Consider the following 15,878-nt stretch of genomic DNA (forward strand, 5'->3'; position numbering starts at 1 on the left):
TGTATACAGAATTGTTTCTGTTTCAAGTTCATTTTTACTTTTCACATTTATTTATTCATTCATTTAGTGTGTGTGTGTGTGTAAGAGGACAGTTTCAAGAGTGAATTTCTTCTCTTACCATTTATGTTCTGGGACCCAAAATACGTCATCAGCCTAGGCAGCAAGCAGTTTAGCTACTGACCCATCTCACTGGAGATCAAGTTCATTTTTTAGCTACTCTAAGAAAATAGAGTAGATGTTTTCATGACCAAGCAATCAAAAAGAGAGACTTGCTCAGAAATATTACTATAATGTAATTGATTAGAGATACTGTATTGAAAAAAAGAAAATGCTGTGTCAATTTAACTAGGTAAGAAGTAAAAGTGCCAAATGCCATGGACAATTCAACTGTTAAATGATCCAAGCTTTCCCACTATTATAGATCCAAGTGATTATTTCTTCTTTACAGTTGTCCTTCTGAAGGTTAAGAACTTACAGTGCTTTCTATTACGTGCCCTAGAGTTTGTTTGTGGAAACTAGTGTAAATAAAATGAGCTTACACAAAAGTTCCATTGGTGTTTTTGCTATGATAGGCATTTCTATAGTTACTTTCATTTAGATATAACACAATATTTGAGCCCTACTAGTTTACAAATTAAACACTTTCCCTCCTCCTACAGGAATATTCTTCAACACTTCTGCTCAATGGTTATGAGACCCTGGAAGACTTGAAGGACATTAAAGAAAGTCATCTTGTTGAATTAAACATTGCCAATGCAGAAGACAGGATGAGGCTACTCTCAGCTGCTGAGAGTCTCCTGGATGAAGAAAGTAAGTGTACACACCCATTTCTCTCCCTTCTGACCATCATGCCTTGAAAAAATAGTGAAACTGTTACAAGCAAAGCCACAATGTTACTTACTAAGAATCATATAAAGCATTCTTCCATATAACATGAGAAAATTTTTATATAATACCAGATACAGCTCTGGTCAAAATGTGTAATTAGGGAAAAGATTTTTCACTGTTTTCTTACAAAAGGAAAATATTTCTCTGGGTCTCTTGTTTTGGTTCTCGCAAGCTATTAAATTACACACAAGTGGATGCCTGCATTCTCAAAGACCAGGGGACTCAGAGGCAACTATTTTAGTGACAGCATGAGTCATTAGTGAGAAAAGTCACACAAGTTTTGCAAAAAACAACACAGAGCCTGCCTCTAAGGTAATGAGCTATCCTACCATACAGGAAAATTCATTTCATTACCATATAGCCACATCTTGTGTGTGTTTATAGTACTCTTTATAAATGTTATAATAGCTTGCAAAAATATTCAGCATTCACCTTTATTATCAGGAATGGCTCTCTGTATTTGTAAATATAAATTAAGGATGAAATAATAAATGCTGATTCATCTATGGCTGAGTACAAGTTATGCCAGCTGTGTTTATAAAATGGAATATCTTTGATTTTTACAATTGCCCATTCAGAACACCATTTCTACTAAGTCTAGTCAAATATCCAAACCCTGAGTTTAGGGAAGGCCAAGTACTGCAGAGTGTGTTGTAATGGAAAGAAGAGGGATGGAGCCTCTGCTCTAAACACATGCAAATAGGGCAAAACTAATAGGACACCACAGTTATGATACATAGTTGTTATTGCTTGCATGCATGTGAACGATTACAGATGGGGATGTTGGGAAAGCATGGTGAGAACTGGAAGAGGAGGAGAGGAGGGAACGATGTGAATATAGTGTACTCATGTATGGAATTCTCAAACAATTTTTTTAAGAGAAAAAGACAAAAAGTGAATGGAATCTAACTTCAAAGCTTAAAACACATATTTTAAACCACTGAGTCCAGTCTTCTCTTTCAAAACTAAAACTGACAGTAGCTTTTAACTACTTGCTTCAAACATAATACTCTTACTAAAGCTTCAGTGCAAGGTCTTCACATTTATTATTTTCCTGTGTGCTGTTCCCAGCTTGGCTAGACAGTTAACCTCCCTAATTACGGTGAGAACTGCCTTGGACCTTAAATGAGATCCTAGTGATTTCAGAGATAAGATCCCAGCCCAATGTGTGGGAAGCATTGCTGGGCTTAACACTGCAGAAACAGTTCAGATGGCGAGCAAGGGGGAATTCTGTATATAGAACCAGACCTCTTGACTTCTTTTGTGGGTTATCCTGTACCTAATTTCAAAAGTCCTCCAAACGGAGGTGGAGTCTGGCTATACTTGCTTCATGTGTGGTAAGAATTAATGTAGTTTTTCAGAACCTTTCTTACTTTTTACATACGTGCAATCTTGTGTTTGCACATATATCTATCCTTTCCCAAAGTCTTTGGGTAAGCATGCCCAACACCAGTAGAAATGATTCTAAGTCTGGGTTTTAAAGTTTTATTTGAAGTTTTGGGGACTGAGAGATAAGCACAGGAGAATGAAGTCTAAAGGCAGGTAAAGACTTAGAAAAGCAGATGGCTTATCCAGTAGCATGAGCTCAGATAAAATCTGCCAGGGAGAATTGATGCAGAGATAGCTCTTAGGTAGATGAGGTAGCTTCTTTTTCATCCTGTAATTTCAATTCATGGCTCCTAACTAAACAATGCGTGCTAAGAAACCAAGTCTGTAGGTTTGTTGTGTTGATCATGTGCAGTGACATAGCCAATCTCCGAAAGAATGTGACCATGAAATATAAGGAGGGAGAAGAGTGGTTTCTAAATGTTTGAAAATACTTGCTATTCTTCTACAATTCAAAACCCTATCTTGTCCTATTTCCAGCTGCAGAAAATAATAAGAAACGAATTTTCAAGAAGTCAAACAAATAGATGAGAAGGAGAGGTAGGACTGTGACCAAAGGCACACTGCTGTAAAGGTCAAAGTTGTACCTTCTGTATGTGTGACCCAGTAAAGATAAAAATAGATAAATATTTTAACATGGAAAATTTCTGCTCCTTTATCAGTTTCCTAAAGGGTAATATTCACAAGATAGAAAAACTAAAACAAGAAGAGCTAAGTAGATTTTTCGAGTCATATATCCGAGACTCAGTCTCCTATGCCTATGAGATTGCAATCTTTCTTGGTCCCTGAAAACAAAACACATCACATCATGTGACTTTGATTATTGGACATATAAAGAGGACAAATGTCAGAAATGATTTCCCTGCATACGACTTTTTAGAATGAGGTACTTGAAAGTCAAGCAGTGCTGAATATTCAACAATAGCCTCTTATATATAAGCATACCCTCAGAGAGTCTACTTTCAGCAGACAAATACTAGAAAAATGCAGATTTGACTTGTGTCACTTTCAACACACAACCCTGAGATTATTCTTATTTTAATCTTATGGTATAAAGTAGTGTTAGAATATTCATGTCAAAAAGATGCATATTGTGTGTTAGGCTATTCTGACTGAAAGCTATTTATCTTATATGAAACTGCTTCGCTTATGAAATAAAGAAGAATGGCTTCCATTTGTTGATAAGATGGTGAATTCTGATGATGTGGCACCATGCTGCTGCAGGCTTATTTTTATCTATCCTACTTTGTGAATCAAATCTTCTACAACCAACCTAAGGATTAAATGCACAACCTTCATGTTCCTTGAATGATAAAGACCTTGAATATATGGTTATTCAAAAGTGTGACATTGTTTAATAAAACAAATGCATGTCACAGTCACAGGCTAAAAATAGCTATCTGAAAAGAATGGGATGCACAAATCAGCCCCATATTGTGTATGTGTCTTTATTACTATCATTGAATAACACCAGACCATGTATGTCAGTACATTTCTAATATGGGGTTCCATTCTTAGGTTGAACATTTGGAGAGTTTTGGCTTTGCCAGTCATTCAATATAAAAATTAAGCAAACTGGGCATGTGTCTAAAGTATTAAAAACCTTGTGATTATTCAGGAAAGAACAAAAGCCCAATGTAAATCCTCAATATATATGGACTATTAAAGAGGATAGGAGATAGGACAAGGGAAAGGGAACAAGAATCTATGATTTAGACATTTTTATTTTCATTTTCTCTTAACACAGAAATAGACAGTATTGTTCTAACTTTGACCTTTATAATTTAAAGTACATTAGATATTTTAGGACACTACTTGGGGGGAGGCAAGAATCTTTACCAACTAGCTGACATAAGGGCCATGAGAGGTGTTCAAGCTGGTCACGAGTGGACAATGATGGACAATGGTTTGCTGTTGGACAGTGATGACTTTGGGACTCTTCGGTCCCAGCAAGATAATTAGGGGTATTTGGAACCCACTACCATGTTGCATATCACTCAGCAGAAAAAGGTCATTGGCTTTCTCACCTGGGAAAGTAGATAAAGTGTGGGACAAAACGGGGACAGTGAGTGAGTTCTTGAAGGGACAGAGAAAGCAGGATCTGTTTATTTTCTACATATAAGGGTCCGTGAGTTGATGATGGGCTTTAAAATTGGCCTTTGCTTCTGGAGGAAATATTCCCACCAACTTGAGGAGAGGTGTGTGTGTGTGTGTGTGTGTGTGTGTGTGTGTGTGTGTGTGTGTACATGCTTTGCTGTACATACAAAATCTTTAAAGACCCCTTTACCTTACTCAGAAATGCTTCCTTAGAATAAAAGAGTTAACGCTGTTTATAGTATGTTGTTTCCATATCCTCTGCACAGTTTCTTTCAGAATATTTGGAATTATGTTGACATGTCTTCAATGTGTCTAGCAGATTATGTACAACTGTCCTTGGGGTAGAAGGGTGATGGGAATACCTTCCTTTCTTAGCATACAGGGCTAAATAAATTTTAAATTGTAAAATTATGGCAACAAATAAGAAATGTTCACGGGATTGGTATTCAGTATATTTTAGTTACTTGTTAGTTCTGATTTCAGTGCCAAGTCAGGAGGAAGGGCAAAGGATGGGTTGTGTGCCAGGTTGTTGGCACAGGCTGTGGTCACAGCAGCTCCTCATTGCTCTACCGTCCCCAGTTGTGCCTTCCTGCCTGCCCAAGTAGATGCAGGGCAAATGGGAGGGCCCTGTCAGTAGCTGGGATAAGAGCCACCAGCAAGAGAGATCTGCAATGATGGCAGACAGCAGTCCAGCATTTGGCCCAGCAGTGTGCCAGTCTCAGCTGGAGTCTAGCCCCTGACATGTGTACCTGGGATTTCTGACCCATCTGGAACATGATTTGAATCTGGATACCAAAAAAAGATACATAGTGTTAGAAAATATACAGTAATTGCTCACATAAACAAGCAGAGGAGACAGATATTTTAATGGTATTTGTTTACACACACACACACACACACACACACACACACACACACACACCTAAATATATTTCTAATCATAGCTGCTTGTCTTTAGGATTTAATTTTGCCAGATTTATTTTTATTGTTACTATCTAAGATTTCATTTATGGCAAATAGCGTATTCTACACAATAAAACTTAACTGCAATCAAAACATTTTTACCCTTTCTTCAGAGAGTAATTTCTAGTGAGAAGAACTTAGAGACTTTTTACAACAGTCATATAAAGACTACTGCAATGCCTCTGTGTGTGTGAGAGAGAGTGAGTGTGAGTGTGTGTGTGTGTGTGTGTGTGTGTGTGTGTGTGTGTGTAACACTCTAACACTTGCTTTTATAGTACAGTGAGACTAATCTAACCTTGCCATGGCTTTGAAAGGATCATCTTGATCAAACAAGATGAAATCCTCTAACACAAGTGCTTTCCTAATGATCCCAGTCTTGTTTTCAGCTGGTAGGAGTCTAACAAATACTTACAGATGCAATAGATATTGAGTGAGGATTCTAAGTGAAGAGACTTGCAAAAAGTGAGGAAGACTCTTTCCTGATGATATAAAGTGACATGTCCTGTAGTCCCACCATACATGTTTGAGTTCTGCAACAGGGAGATGGGTAGTTTGGTGTCTGGTCAACATTTATTTCATTAACATGTTAGCGATGTATACATGTGTATACAGAGTGTAATTTTTTGGAAAGCAATCATGTATAAAATAGAAAGTTTAAAATATGAGTAGTTTAAATATGTAATAGTTCAAATTATAAGGTTTTTCCATTAAATTTACCAAAAAAAAGTATTAGCTCAAATGCTAGAAGGTCTAGTTACAACTTAAAATTCAACCAATTAATTTGCTAAGTGAATCAAGACATACCTTAAAAAGCAAGGTATTTTTAAGATATTAAGAGCCTGATATTGGTCTCTGTACTGCTGTGAACATATGTACAAAGCATTAAATGATATAGAGGACGTTTTTATTATTGCTGTGGCTAAATCCCTGACATGAGGAAACAAGGGAAGAAGGGGTTTTCACCTCTTAGTTTGAGGGTACAGTCCATCATTTTGGGGAAGTCTGGGCAGCAGGGGCATTGCCAACGTATCACACATTGCATACACAGTTAGGAAGCTGAAAGACGGATGCTGGTGCTCAACCCACTTCCTCACACTTATTCTCTCCAGCATACGAAATAGTCTCACCCACATCTAGGGACCATTCCCTCACCTCATTCAATCCAATTCAAAAACTACCTCACAAATATGCCAAAAGGCATGTTCCACATTGATTCCACATCCTGTGTAACTGACCAAATTAAACATTATGAATGATAAAAAGCAAACAAAACACAATTCATATGTGGGTAACCTTATTTTTTTATAAAAATCATAATTTAAGGAATGATGATGTTATTTTTTGCCATATTGCTGAATCAAGAAAAATGTACCTCTAACCTCTTAGAATTTCATTTTCTTTTATTCATTTACCTTTTTTTTTTTGCTAAACCTGAGAAGTAAACTAGCATAAGACATATCAAAAGATGTCAACATATTTTAATATGTTTTATAAGTCAAGGAGCATTTTATAAGGAATTAAGAATCCAACAGCTATAATTGAACTTGTATGCATTAATTTTAAAAAGGGCAATAGATTAATACTATAACCAGGCCAAGGGTCTTGGCATGGATGACTAGTCAATGTGGTAGAGAAAGGGCTTGGAAGATAAAGGTTCATGTAAAGGTTTACCTTGGCCTCAATCTTGCCTTTGGTGTGTTCCTCACATGGGACCTTCCACTCCTTCACTAGGAAGAGGAAAGTCCTCTTGCACCTACTGCTGTCCAAGTACATTTAATTGCTAATAGTCAACATGCAAAGTAGCACATTTTGAGAAGATGGGATCATAACTTCATCATTTATTTGAATTATAAAATTAATTTCCAAAGCCTGTTGTTAAATAATGTATCAGAGTTGGGTTTCATCTCTTATTTGTTATTAGCAACATAGTCCACTATGACATCATCTCAAATAAGTGGAGTCATTTCCCAAGACCAGAGTCTCACAGGGTGTCATTGAGACAGTGGCATCACAGCGGTGAGGCCCACGGTTCTGCTTCCTGCTCACCGCGTGGAATGACTATGCCTTTCCCTGAAACAGCGCTCAGCACTGTGCAAGTGATAATTGCTGCAGGTGTGGATGATCAGAGTTTCTCCTGGTACATGTGGCACTAGAGGGTGACCACAATGCTAGGCTGCAAGCATAGATGGGTGACTTCTGTTCCATCTTCTCTCACGCCTCAGAAAAACAGCCACAACCAATTGTGTTCCCTTGAATGGATATCTCATATTTTGTTCATCATTCTAAAAGTCAAGTTACTATAAAAAAAATAACCAATGTTACCATATAATCTAGGGGCATACTTAAGATGTACTAGTTATTAAAGTTTCCTCCATAGATGAGGCCTTGCCATACAAATACTGGCATGGTTATCTGTGGAATGGCTGAGTTTCAGGGTTAGGGACTCAAATGGGGTTCAAACAAGAGGAGGCAGCTATCCTAAAAGGTGTGTGGCTGTTCTTCGCTGGTGACTGTACAGCCACAGAACAAAGGCAGGAAGCCAAGCAGAGGCTTCATTTCTCTCAAGACTTCATAGACTCCTTTCTGGTCACCTTCAGTTTTAATTTAAGTAGTGTAAATATTGTTTTGTTAGTGGAAAACCACTCTCCATCAATGCTTCCTTTGGCCAGGCACTCCCCTGAGTTTCTCAGCTCACATTATTGAATAGTTCAGGGGGGTCACAGAAACAGATATTTCTTACAATGTCAATTTTATTATTTTTTGTAAGATGCTTATGATTATAGGTTCTGTTTTCCTTTGTTTTTAAAACTATACTTTTTAATTTTACATACTAATGCCAGTTTTTCTTCTCTACCCTCCTCCTGCTTGCCCTCTCCTCACTCCATTCCCCATCCACTCCGCAGGCCTCCCAAGGAGAGTCAACAAAGTCTGTCACATCTCTTTGAGGCAGGACCAAGGCCCTCCCTGCTGTGTCTAGGCTGAGCAAAGTATCCCTCCATAGGGAATGGGCTCCAAAAAACCAGCTCATACACTAGGGATATACCCTAGTCACACTGCCAGTGGCCGCATAAACTGCCCAAGCTATCCAATTGTTACCCACATTCAGAGGGCCTAGTTTGGTCCTATGCAGGTTTCCCAACTGTCAGTCCTGAGTCAGTGAGCTCCCACTAGCTCAGTTCAACTGTTTCTGTGGATTTTCCTATCATACTCCTCCCTCTCTTCCACCAGACTCCAGAAGAGCTTATCTCAATGCTTAGCTGTGGGTCTCTCCATCTGCTTCCATCAGTTATCGGATGAAGGCTCTATGATGGCAATTTAGGTAGTCATCATTCTCAGGGGAAGGCCTGAATTGTCAAGCACTCTCTCCACTATTGCTATGGTCATCCTTGTGGATTCCTGGGAATTTCTCTTGTGCCAGGAGAAACAGATATTTTTACATCTAAAGCAAACGTGACAGTAAAGTTGAAATCTGGGAAATTTTGGGTTAAAAAACTTGGAAGGTCAAGCAAAAAATTGGAAGTTCTTACTTTCACAGAACCTTTCACTTCATAATGTGTGAGACTGGGAAGGCTGAGAAGGTCTTCCCAAGAAAAGGATCTAGTTTTATGTCTTCAAAGTGTTCTTCACTTTTAATAAAATTGAGACTGTCTGTACTTAATTAATTAAATGTCATAACTCCAATATAATTATTTTATGAAAAATTATATTGGCTGTCTTATTTTTTAATCACCATGCCATTTTTCAATATTGATGGCTATCTTAAATCTATGATTTTTGATTCATGGACATTATATCATTCTCTAAAAATTTTTGTAGGGAATAAAATATTTTCTAAATAATCTTTTCTTAGTATGGCAAATATAATTTCATTATGTGGCATATAGAGTTTAATTGATGAAGTTTTATTTTGGCTGCTATTAATTGACTGTAATAAATACTTGTCAATATTATACTCACTTATGCTCATGTTTACAAAATGCATAGTCTTTGGGAAAAAATCTCAAAGTATTCTGTGGCAATTCTGAATAAAAATACTATTTGAGCATGTCCACAATCTAAAAATAAAATGCAAAATATAGTAGCTATCTAGGAAATAAACAGAAAATCCAAATCCATCTATATTTGAATATATCCATTTGTTAATTAATTACATGAACACATGCCCTTAATAGCTTGAATAACACAGCATCAAAAAATATGTGTTGTTTATTTTGTTGTTGTTGTTGTTGTGTTTTAAGTTATCACCAGAAAGGTTTTAGTGTGTAAATATGCACTCAAAAATCCTCCAAGAAGTCCATAGTTTCAGCAGAAAGCATTTCTTATTACAATGTGTTATTTGCCTGGTTTGTTGAGATCATTGGACCACAGGACAGAGTGGATATAGATTGTGGTATCAATTTCTAGGTAAGCCAGTTAGCTTTGCTCTGTTTCACCAACACATGAGAGGTCTAAATGTCTTAGAAAGAAAATGTGAATTACTACCGTGAGTTTTCTCTCTGTAGGTAAAACGAAAACCCAAACAAATAAAACAACAACAACAGAAGTCCAAGACTTACATCATTTATACCAATCCCTGACATTAGTATCAGCATGACAAGACACAGGAAGAGATCTGGGCCTCTATATCCAAAGCCAGGGTGTTATGGAGCTGTCCCCTTCATAATGCTGTATGATGACCTGCCTTGTCTTTTTATAGTTACAGTTGAGGGACTCCAGCTGATAACCTGCCTGAAATTATTGCAGGCCTGGTGGGAAGCACCTAAGGAGAACAGGCATGTTTTCACTTCATGTGGAATCCATTAGCAAATCACTGCTGTTCTGTAAATTACCTTGCTGCTTAAGTCTCAGGCTGAGAAACTACTTTCCCTTTTCATAAAAAATGCAGATGGAAGGGCTCTCACAATAAAGAGCCTGTATTTAAAACAAATCAATTCCTAGAATTCAGAGACTGTGAGACAGCATTTCCCAGGTGGAAACAAGCAAATGCTCTTTCACTACTAAAACAGTGTATATGCTCTGGAAAAATCAGCTTTTCACTGAGTGTTGGATGACCATTTGTAGTGAAAGTGTAGAGGCTTGTGAGGATGAAGAAAAGAAGCTAAGTGTTTGTTTTTTTAAATAAATAAAAAGGAGACAATTTTGGAAATTAGAGACTTCAGAGACTAAATTTTCTATCTTGAAAATTGCTCCACAAATTCTCCTCAGCCTGAATAGGATACAGGGCTAGGAACAAATGAGTCTGATAACTCCAAGATTTGCTTAGAATGTCATTCTGATCAGAAGTAGCTCGGGCTTTGCATCTTACACTGAGGTAAGAAGCCCACACTTAATCTAAGATTCACCAGCATGACTAAAGGGGTCACACTCAAATCTCTGCAAATGTAGCAGTGTGTGTACAAAAGAACTCGTCTGGCTCGCCTTCTCCAAAAGTGCCAGGATAATGGAACTGAACTGGTCCCTTTCTTTTTGATAGCAGTAAGATGAAAAGGCAGAGGCAACTCTTAGAAAATGATGCCTGAACTCAGCTGTCTGTCCATAAAAGGAGGGCTTGGAAACATAATGACAGATTTTCATCAAGTCCTCTTACTAAGTAAATCTCCTACAGCTTATGGGTCTTTGCGAATAAACAGCAAATGCTCCAAGGCAGCTGCCTTTTATGATCTAACTATTAACACCCCCAGGATTCAAAGGTCAGATAGCAGAATACTTAAATGTTATAGCAAATATTTTCCAGGAGAATATTACTATTATATTATATTAATATTATACATCAGGAATCATTTACTCTGGAGAATGGGGTAAATGTGGCATTGATCCTCCAGGAAAGGGTTAAAGAAAATGGTCCGTTCCATTTTGAAGATGAGTAGACTAGGAAGTGTTTTTTTTTTTTTCAGGCTTTCTGAACAAGTACTTATCATGTAACTACAGAATCAGAAAATATGTTAAGCATTTTCTCAATTTATATAATTGTGATGCATAACTACTAGCATTCTGATTCAAGAAAGGCAAGTCTTTCACTACATACAGGCATCCCTGAAATCACCAGGGCTTGGTTCTCATGTCTATCAGATGTTAGTGAGGACTTATTGCCTAGATGGCAGACATAAACCAACACTGTCAAGGAGGAAGCTAGACAATGTTCTCGAAACACAGATGACGTGGGAGATGAAGCTAGATTCCTAGAGATAAGGTACTTAGTCTCATGTGAGTCAACTGAAAACAGTTTTGGACTTTGAAGCTCTGCTGTATTTTCTTTTAAACGGAATTGGATAAGTGCACAATGAGGCACAATTCTAGCCTCACCTGTAAATCTACTGGCTTGTTCATGCCAGTGTGGGAACAGTGAAGAGTGAAGGAAGAGTCCCTGCTATTAGGTGAAAACAGGATGTGCTAATGTTGTAATGCAGCTAAGAGATGACAGCTAGAGATTCATTTTCTGTCTGAAGAACTTGGCTCACATTGCAGAGAAATACCTACCCCTGGTCTCAAAGACGACAAAGCCCCTTCACATTGACAAAGAGAAGCCTGATGACAAAGGATTCCTGAAAGGAGTCACAGGATACAAGGTTGCTTAGGTTCTTTAGAGAAACCTTTTGTTCGAGTTCTGATATTCTTCATTCTAAAAGATAATACCTTTTTATATATAAAACTACTTTAGTAAATAAACCTTGAAGTAAACTATTGTTATTTAGAACTAAAAACGAGCATAAGACAAATTAAATTTCAGGAAGCAGTTCTGGGAAATTTGGAATTTTATACTCAAAAAGTGCCTAGTTTTCTTATGTCTGTTTCTATGGTGAATGCAGACATAGGAAATTTTTGCATATTTCAAATAATATTAGCTAAATGCAAAGTGTTTGAGGACCTGCTGTACATTTTCTCATGGTTAGTGATCTTTTACTTACATATCTACATACAAATAATTCCAGAACTGTTGTTCATCCAGATCACTGGGATTATACTTCAAACTACATGCAACTTTTCTAATGATCCTTTTAGAAATATTAGGATCAGGCATTTGTCACACCGTGGATACAATCTGTGTTCTTTGGCAACTTTTTATTAATGTAAAAATGCAGTCCATATTGGTCTTTGCATGTGTAGGCAGTTGACATGATTAACATGAAACTAGAAGTGGCCAGTGATGAGCAATTGCTAATTGCCAAGAGTATGAATATGGGAATGCACATGCCTGTTTTAAAACAAATAAATCTGCATTTTATTCACAAGAGTTTCCATTGAAATAAAGATTGGAATAGTTAAAATAGGATAATGTTTGCAACTGACAATCATATAAAACTTGTCTTGGCTCCTCCTAACCACCACACTTTTTTCATTTATAGCCAACGAAGAGCAAGAAAATGAACCTCTGCCTTTGTCCTTAAGACCAGACATCTTAAGTAAGTCACAGTTAGATGACTGCCCAAGGGACTCTGGCTGTTATATCTCATCAGAAAACTCAGATAATGGCAAAGAGGACCTGGAGTCAGAAAATCTACCTGACATGGTACAGAAGATGGCCATCAATGAACCCAGTGTCTGAACACAGGCTCCCAGCTCCGGATCTGCAGCAGAACTCCATTGGAACTGTTCATCTGCTACAAGATCAAAGGGAATTGTTCCACAGGCATCCCAGAGTACAAAGTATTCTAATATGAATGACTGCACATAAAAGTTTATATATCTAAATTCCCATTGAGTGTGCATACAATGCATATTTGTTAAATACTATGTGTTAAAATTTATCTGTCAAAAAAAAAGAGTTCCTCTGTCTATACTAGAAAAAAGACAATGCAAGATACCATGCCTGTGCATGTATATGCTGTTCTTGCATTTATTTCGTAAGTGTAAAAATATAGTCATGAAAACTGTGTATTTATAAATATATTATTGAGTACATTTTTGAATACATTTCAGCTGAACTGATTTCCACAGGCTGCATAGCACTCATTGTTTTTAATTGCTGGAAAATGTAGGCTGAGATTAGATTTTTTTTTCTGATCAAAGGTGGAGTTTTAGTAACAATTTTCTGTTTATTTCTTCGCTCTGTTCCTTGATTTGCAGAGAGTTAACCATATACTTCCTGTTTTGATTTAGTAAAAAATAATTATAGAATGTTTTATTTTATATGTAAATATTTTTAATTTTCCTCAACCCTAATAATAATAAAATAAACCATGTATATACTGTATTGCTGGACTAATGTTACTTAAGTTATTATAATACTATATCTAGAGAAAGAGAAGGTTTCTATTAGACCATGTCCTCAGCTAAGAAATTATACTGATTTGCAAATCATCTCCTAAACCCAGATCCATGTTCTGAAATCCTGAATGCTTCACATTTCAGCTTGACATGCCCAAACTCTTCACTCTTACTATAAAATTCTTTCTCCTATTTTCTTTCTACCCCACCATTTTTTTTTTTTTTTTTTTTTGCCAGAAACCAAGAGCTGGTCACTGAAATGGAATGTTATTTCCATCTTTGGTCTGCTTTTATCTTCCTCAGACAAATTCAGAAATGTGGAAAATCTTCTAATACTCATAACATTCCATTCATGCCCAAGGTGTGCTGCTATTACATTCCAGACTCTTGTGTGGAGGGTTGTAATGTCTTTCCAATGGATATCTCATCTTCAAATCCATCCTACAGTCTCTAAAAAAATCTTCATGAGTCAAATAAAATCATTCTCCTTGCTTGAAACATTTGATGGCCTCTCATTAACTTTAGCATAACACGTAAATATGTCAGTTGTTTGCCAAGGACTTTGAACCTTCCATGTGAGTCATCTCGCTGACCTCACCTTGCAGCACACAAACTACCCCCCAGACTTCCAGATCCACTATTCCCTCTGTGAGTCTCCATGTGTGAGGTTGTTTTCAGTGCCTAGCCTGATATTTGTTTGTAACATGAATATAAACCCAGAGACAGAGATGTTGGGGCTCAAGCTTCAAGCTGAAGCTCAGAAAAGCAAAGCAGCCAGCCACTAGCTCTTACTAAGCCTGAAATGGCCATCCTGCCTCCACAAATTATCAGACTGCAATGCAGACCGCACTGCTCTCCACTGAGCCTCAGACTGCAATTGCTCAGTTCCTGTTTCCTCCTGCCTTATATTCCAGCCATATCATCCTATTTCCAGCTTCCGAGTTCTGGGATTAAAGGTATGTACCACCACTGCCTGGCTCTATTCCTAGCTAGTGTGGCTGCTGGGATTAAAGGTGTGTATCACCACTGCCTGGCTCTCGGGCTGTGGCTAGCTTTGCATTTTGAACTCCAGTGGGTTTATTAAATCATATATATCTCCACATTATTTCATCCAAATCATCCCTTTATTGTGTCATCAAACTACCAAAAAAAAAAAAAAAAAAAACTATTCAAAAGTTTCGTGAACCCATTCTGTGCTTTCTTCTTTGTGTTTTCAAGGCCCCTGAAGGAGAAGGCTTGTAGATTCAAAATACGTTTATTCAGATAAATACCAGCCAAGCACAAGCCAGGGCATGCCCAGAGGCAGCAAAGCAGGGAGGCCAGAGAGAAGGGGTCCCCAGGTGTCTGCAGTCCCTTTAGAACCTAACACACGTCATCCTGAGCTTCCCTTGACCAAGCCCTGACAGAAGGCATGGTTACGATGTCTCCCTACAATTCCCCTTTTAGTCTAAAAGAGGATTAAAACTTAATAGTGTAAAATATCCCAAATTAACAATTATAAAGGTGAAATACAAGAATATACAATAATCTGTTATTGCACATCCTAACTATGTCTATTCCAGCTAAGCCCTAAAGTCATCTGAAAGGGGTGTCCAACCTGAACACCTCCTTCCAATCCCAACCCTAAGCAATCAGAAAATCATTCCTAACTAGGCTTACACTACCCTAATAAACAATAATGAGTAAACGGGGCATAGCGTCTTCCAAGTTACTTCCTGCTGAAATGGGACGATGGTAGCCTTGTGAGGTCCTGTGGGAAGAAAATGTTAGTATAGTGAAAGTCTCTAATGGGTTATGTCCAGTTCATGTTAGATTGTATTTGCTAGATTGAAGATCTAGGTTGAAATCCTCAACTCGATTGAAGTCAGTACTGGAAGCTCTGGTTGGAGTGTCAGTTGAAACGGAGTAAGTTGGATCCAGTGCAGTCTAGGGGTTATGGCCCAATTTTTTTTCCGGAGCATCCAGGGATTGCTGTCAGGCGGGTCTTCATTGGCTGTGTGGGACTCAAACGTAAGTGTTAACAGAGAAATGTTTGCTTGTATTTGTATGTATGCTGGAAAAGGCAATCGTGGAAAATAATGATTGTGAGACGGTGTACACCTTGAAGGAAAGAGCCAAGAAAGACAAAGACAGTCCCCAAATTCCTCTCTCATTCTGTATTACATCAGGCCCCCTTATATATAGTTGGTTACAGAAATCCTCTGTTTATTTACATGATACCTGCCTTTACTCAAGAATGTAATCCCCTCATGACAGAATTTATTTGCTTAGGCTTTTAAGAGGAAAATCTGGCCCAGGAAGAACACTTCAAAAATATTTTCTAGAGTTTTTTGTGCATG

The 15,878-nt window shown here is 37.6% G+C and overlaps 1 protein-coding gene across 1 annotated transcript in view; it reads left to right on the forward strand.

Annotated features, from left to right (window-relative positions):
- Positions 1 to 13,478, forward strand: part of Samsn1 (SAM domain, SH3 domain and nuclear localization signals 1) — an 88,997-nt gene extending 75,519 nt beyond the window's left edge. The window contains exons 7-8 of the mRNA XM_035443677.1: positions 660 to 810; positions 12,678 to 13,478. Coding sequence (XP_035299568.1) covers positions 660 to 810; positions 12,678 to 12,877 — 351 coding nt within the window. The 3' untranslated portion in view covers positions 12,878 to 13,478. The remainder of the gene's footprint in view (positions 1 to 659; positions 811 to 12,677) is intronic.
- The last annotated feature ends 2,400 nt before the right edge of the window (positions 13,479 to 15,878 follow it).

The sequence above is a fragment of the Cricetulus griseus genome, chromosome 4 (genome assembly GCF_003668045.3).
Source record: "Cricetulus griseus strain 17A/GY chromosome 4, alternate assembly CriGri-PICRH-1.0, whole genome shotgun sequence".
In the NCBI taxonomy this organism is placed as follows: domain Eukaryota; kingdom Metazoa; phylum Chordata; class Mammalia; order Rodentia; family Cricetidae; genus Cricetulus; species Cricetulus griseus.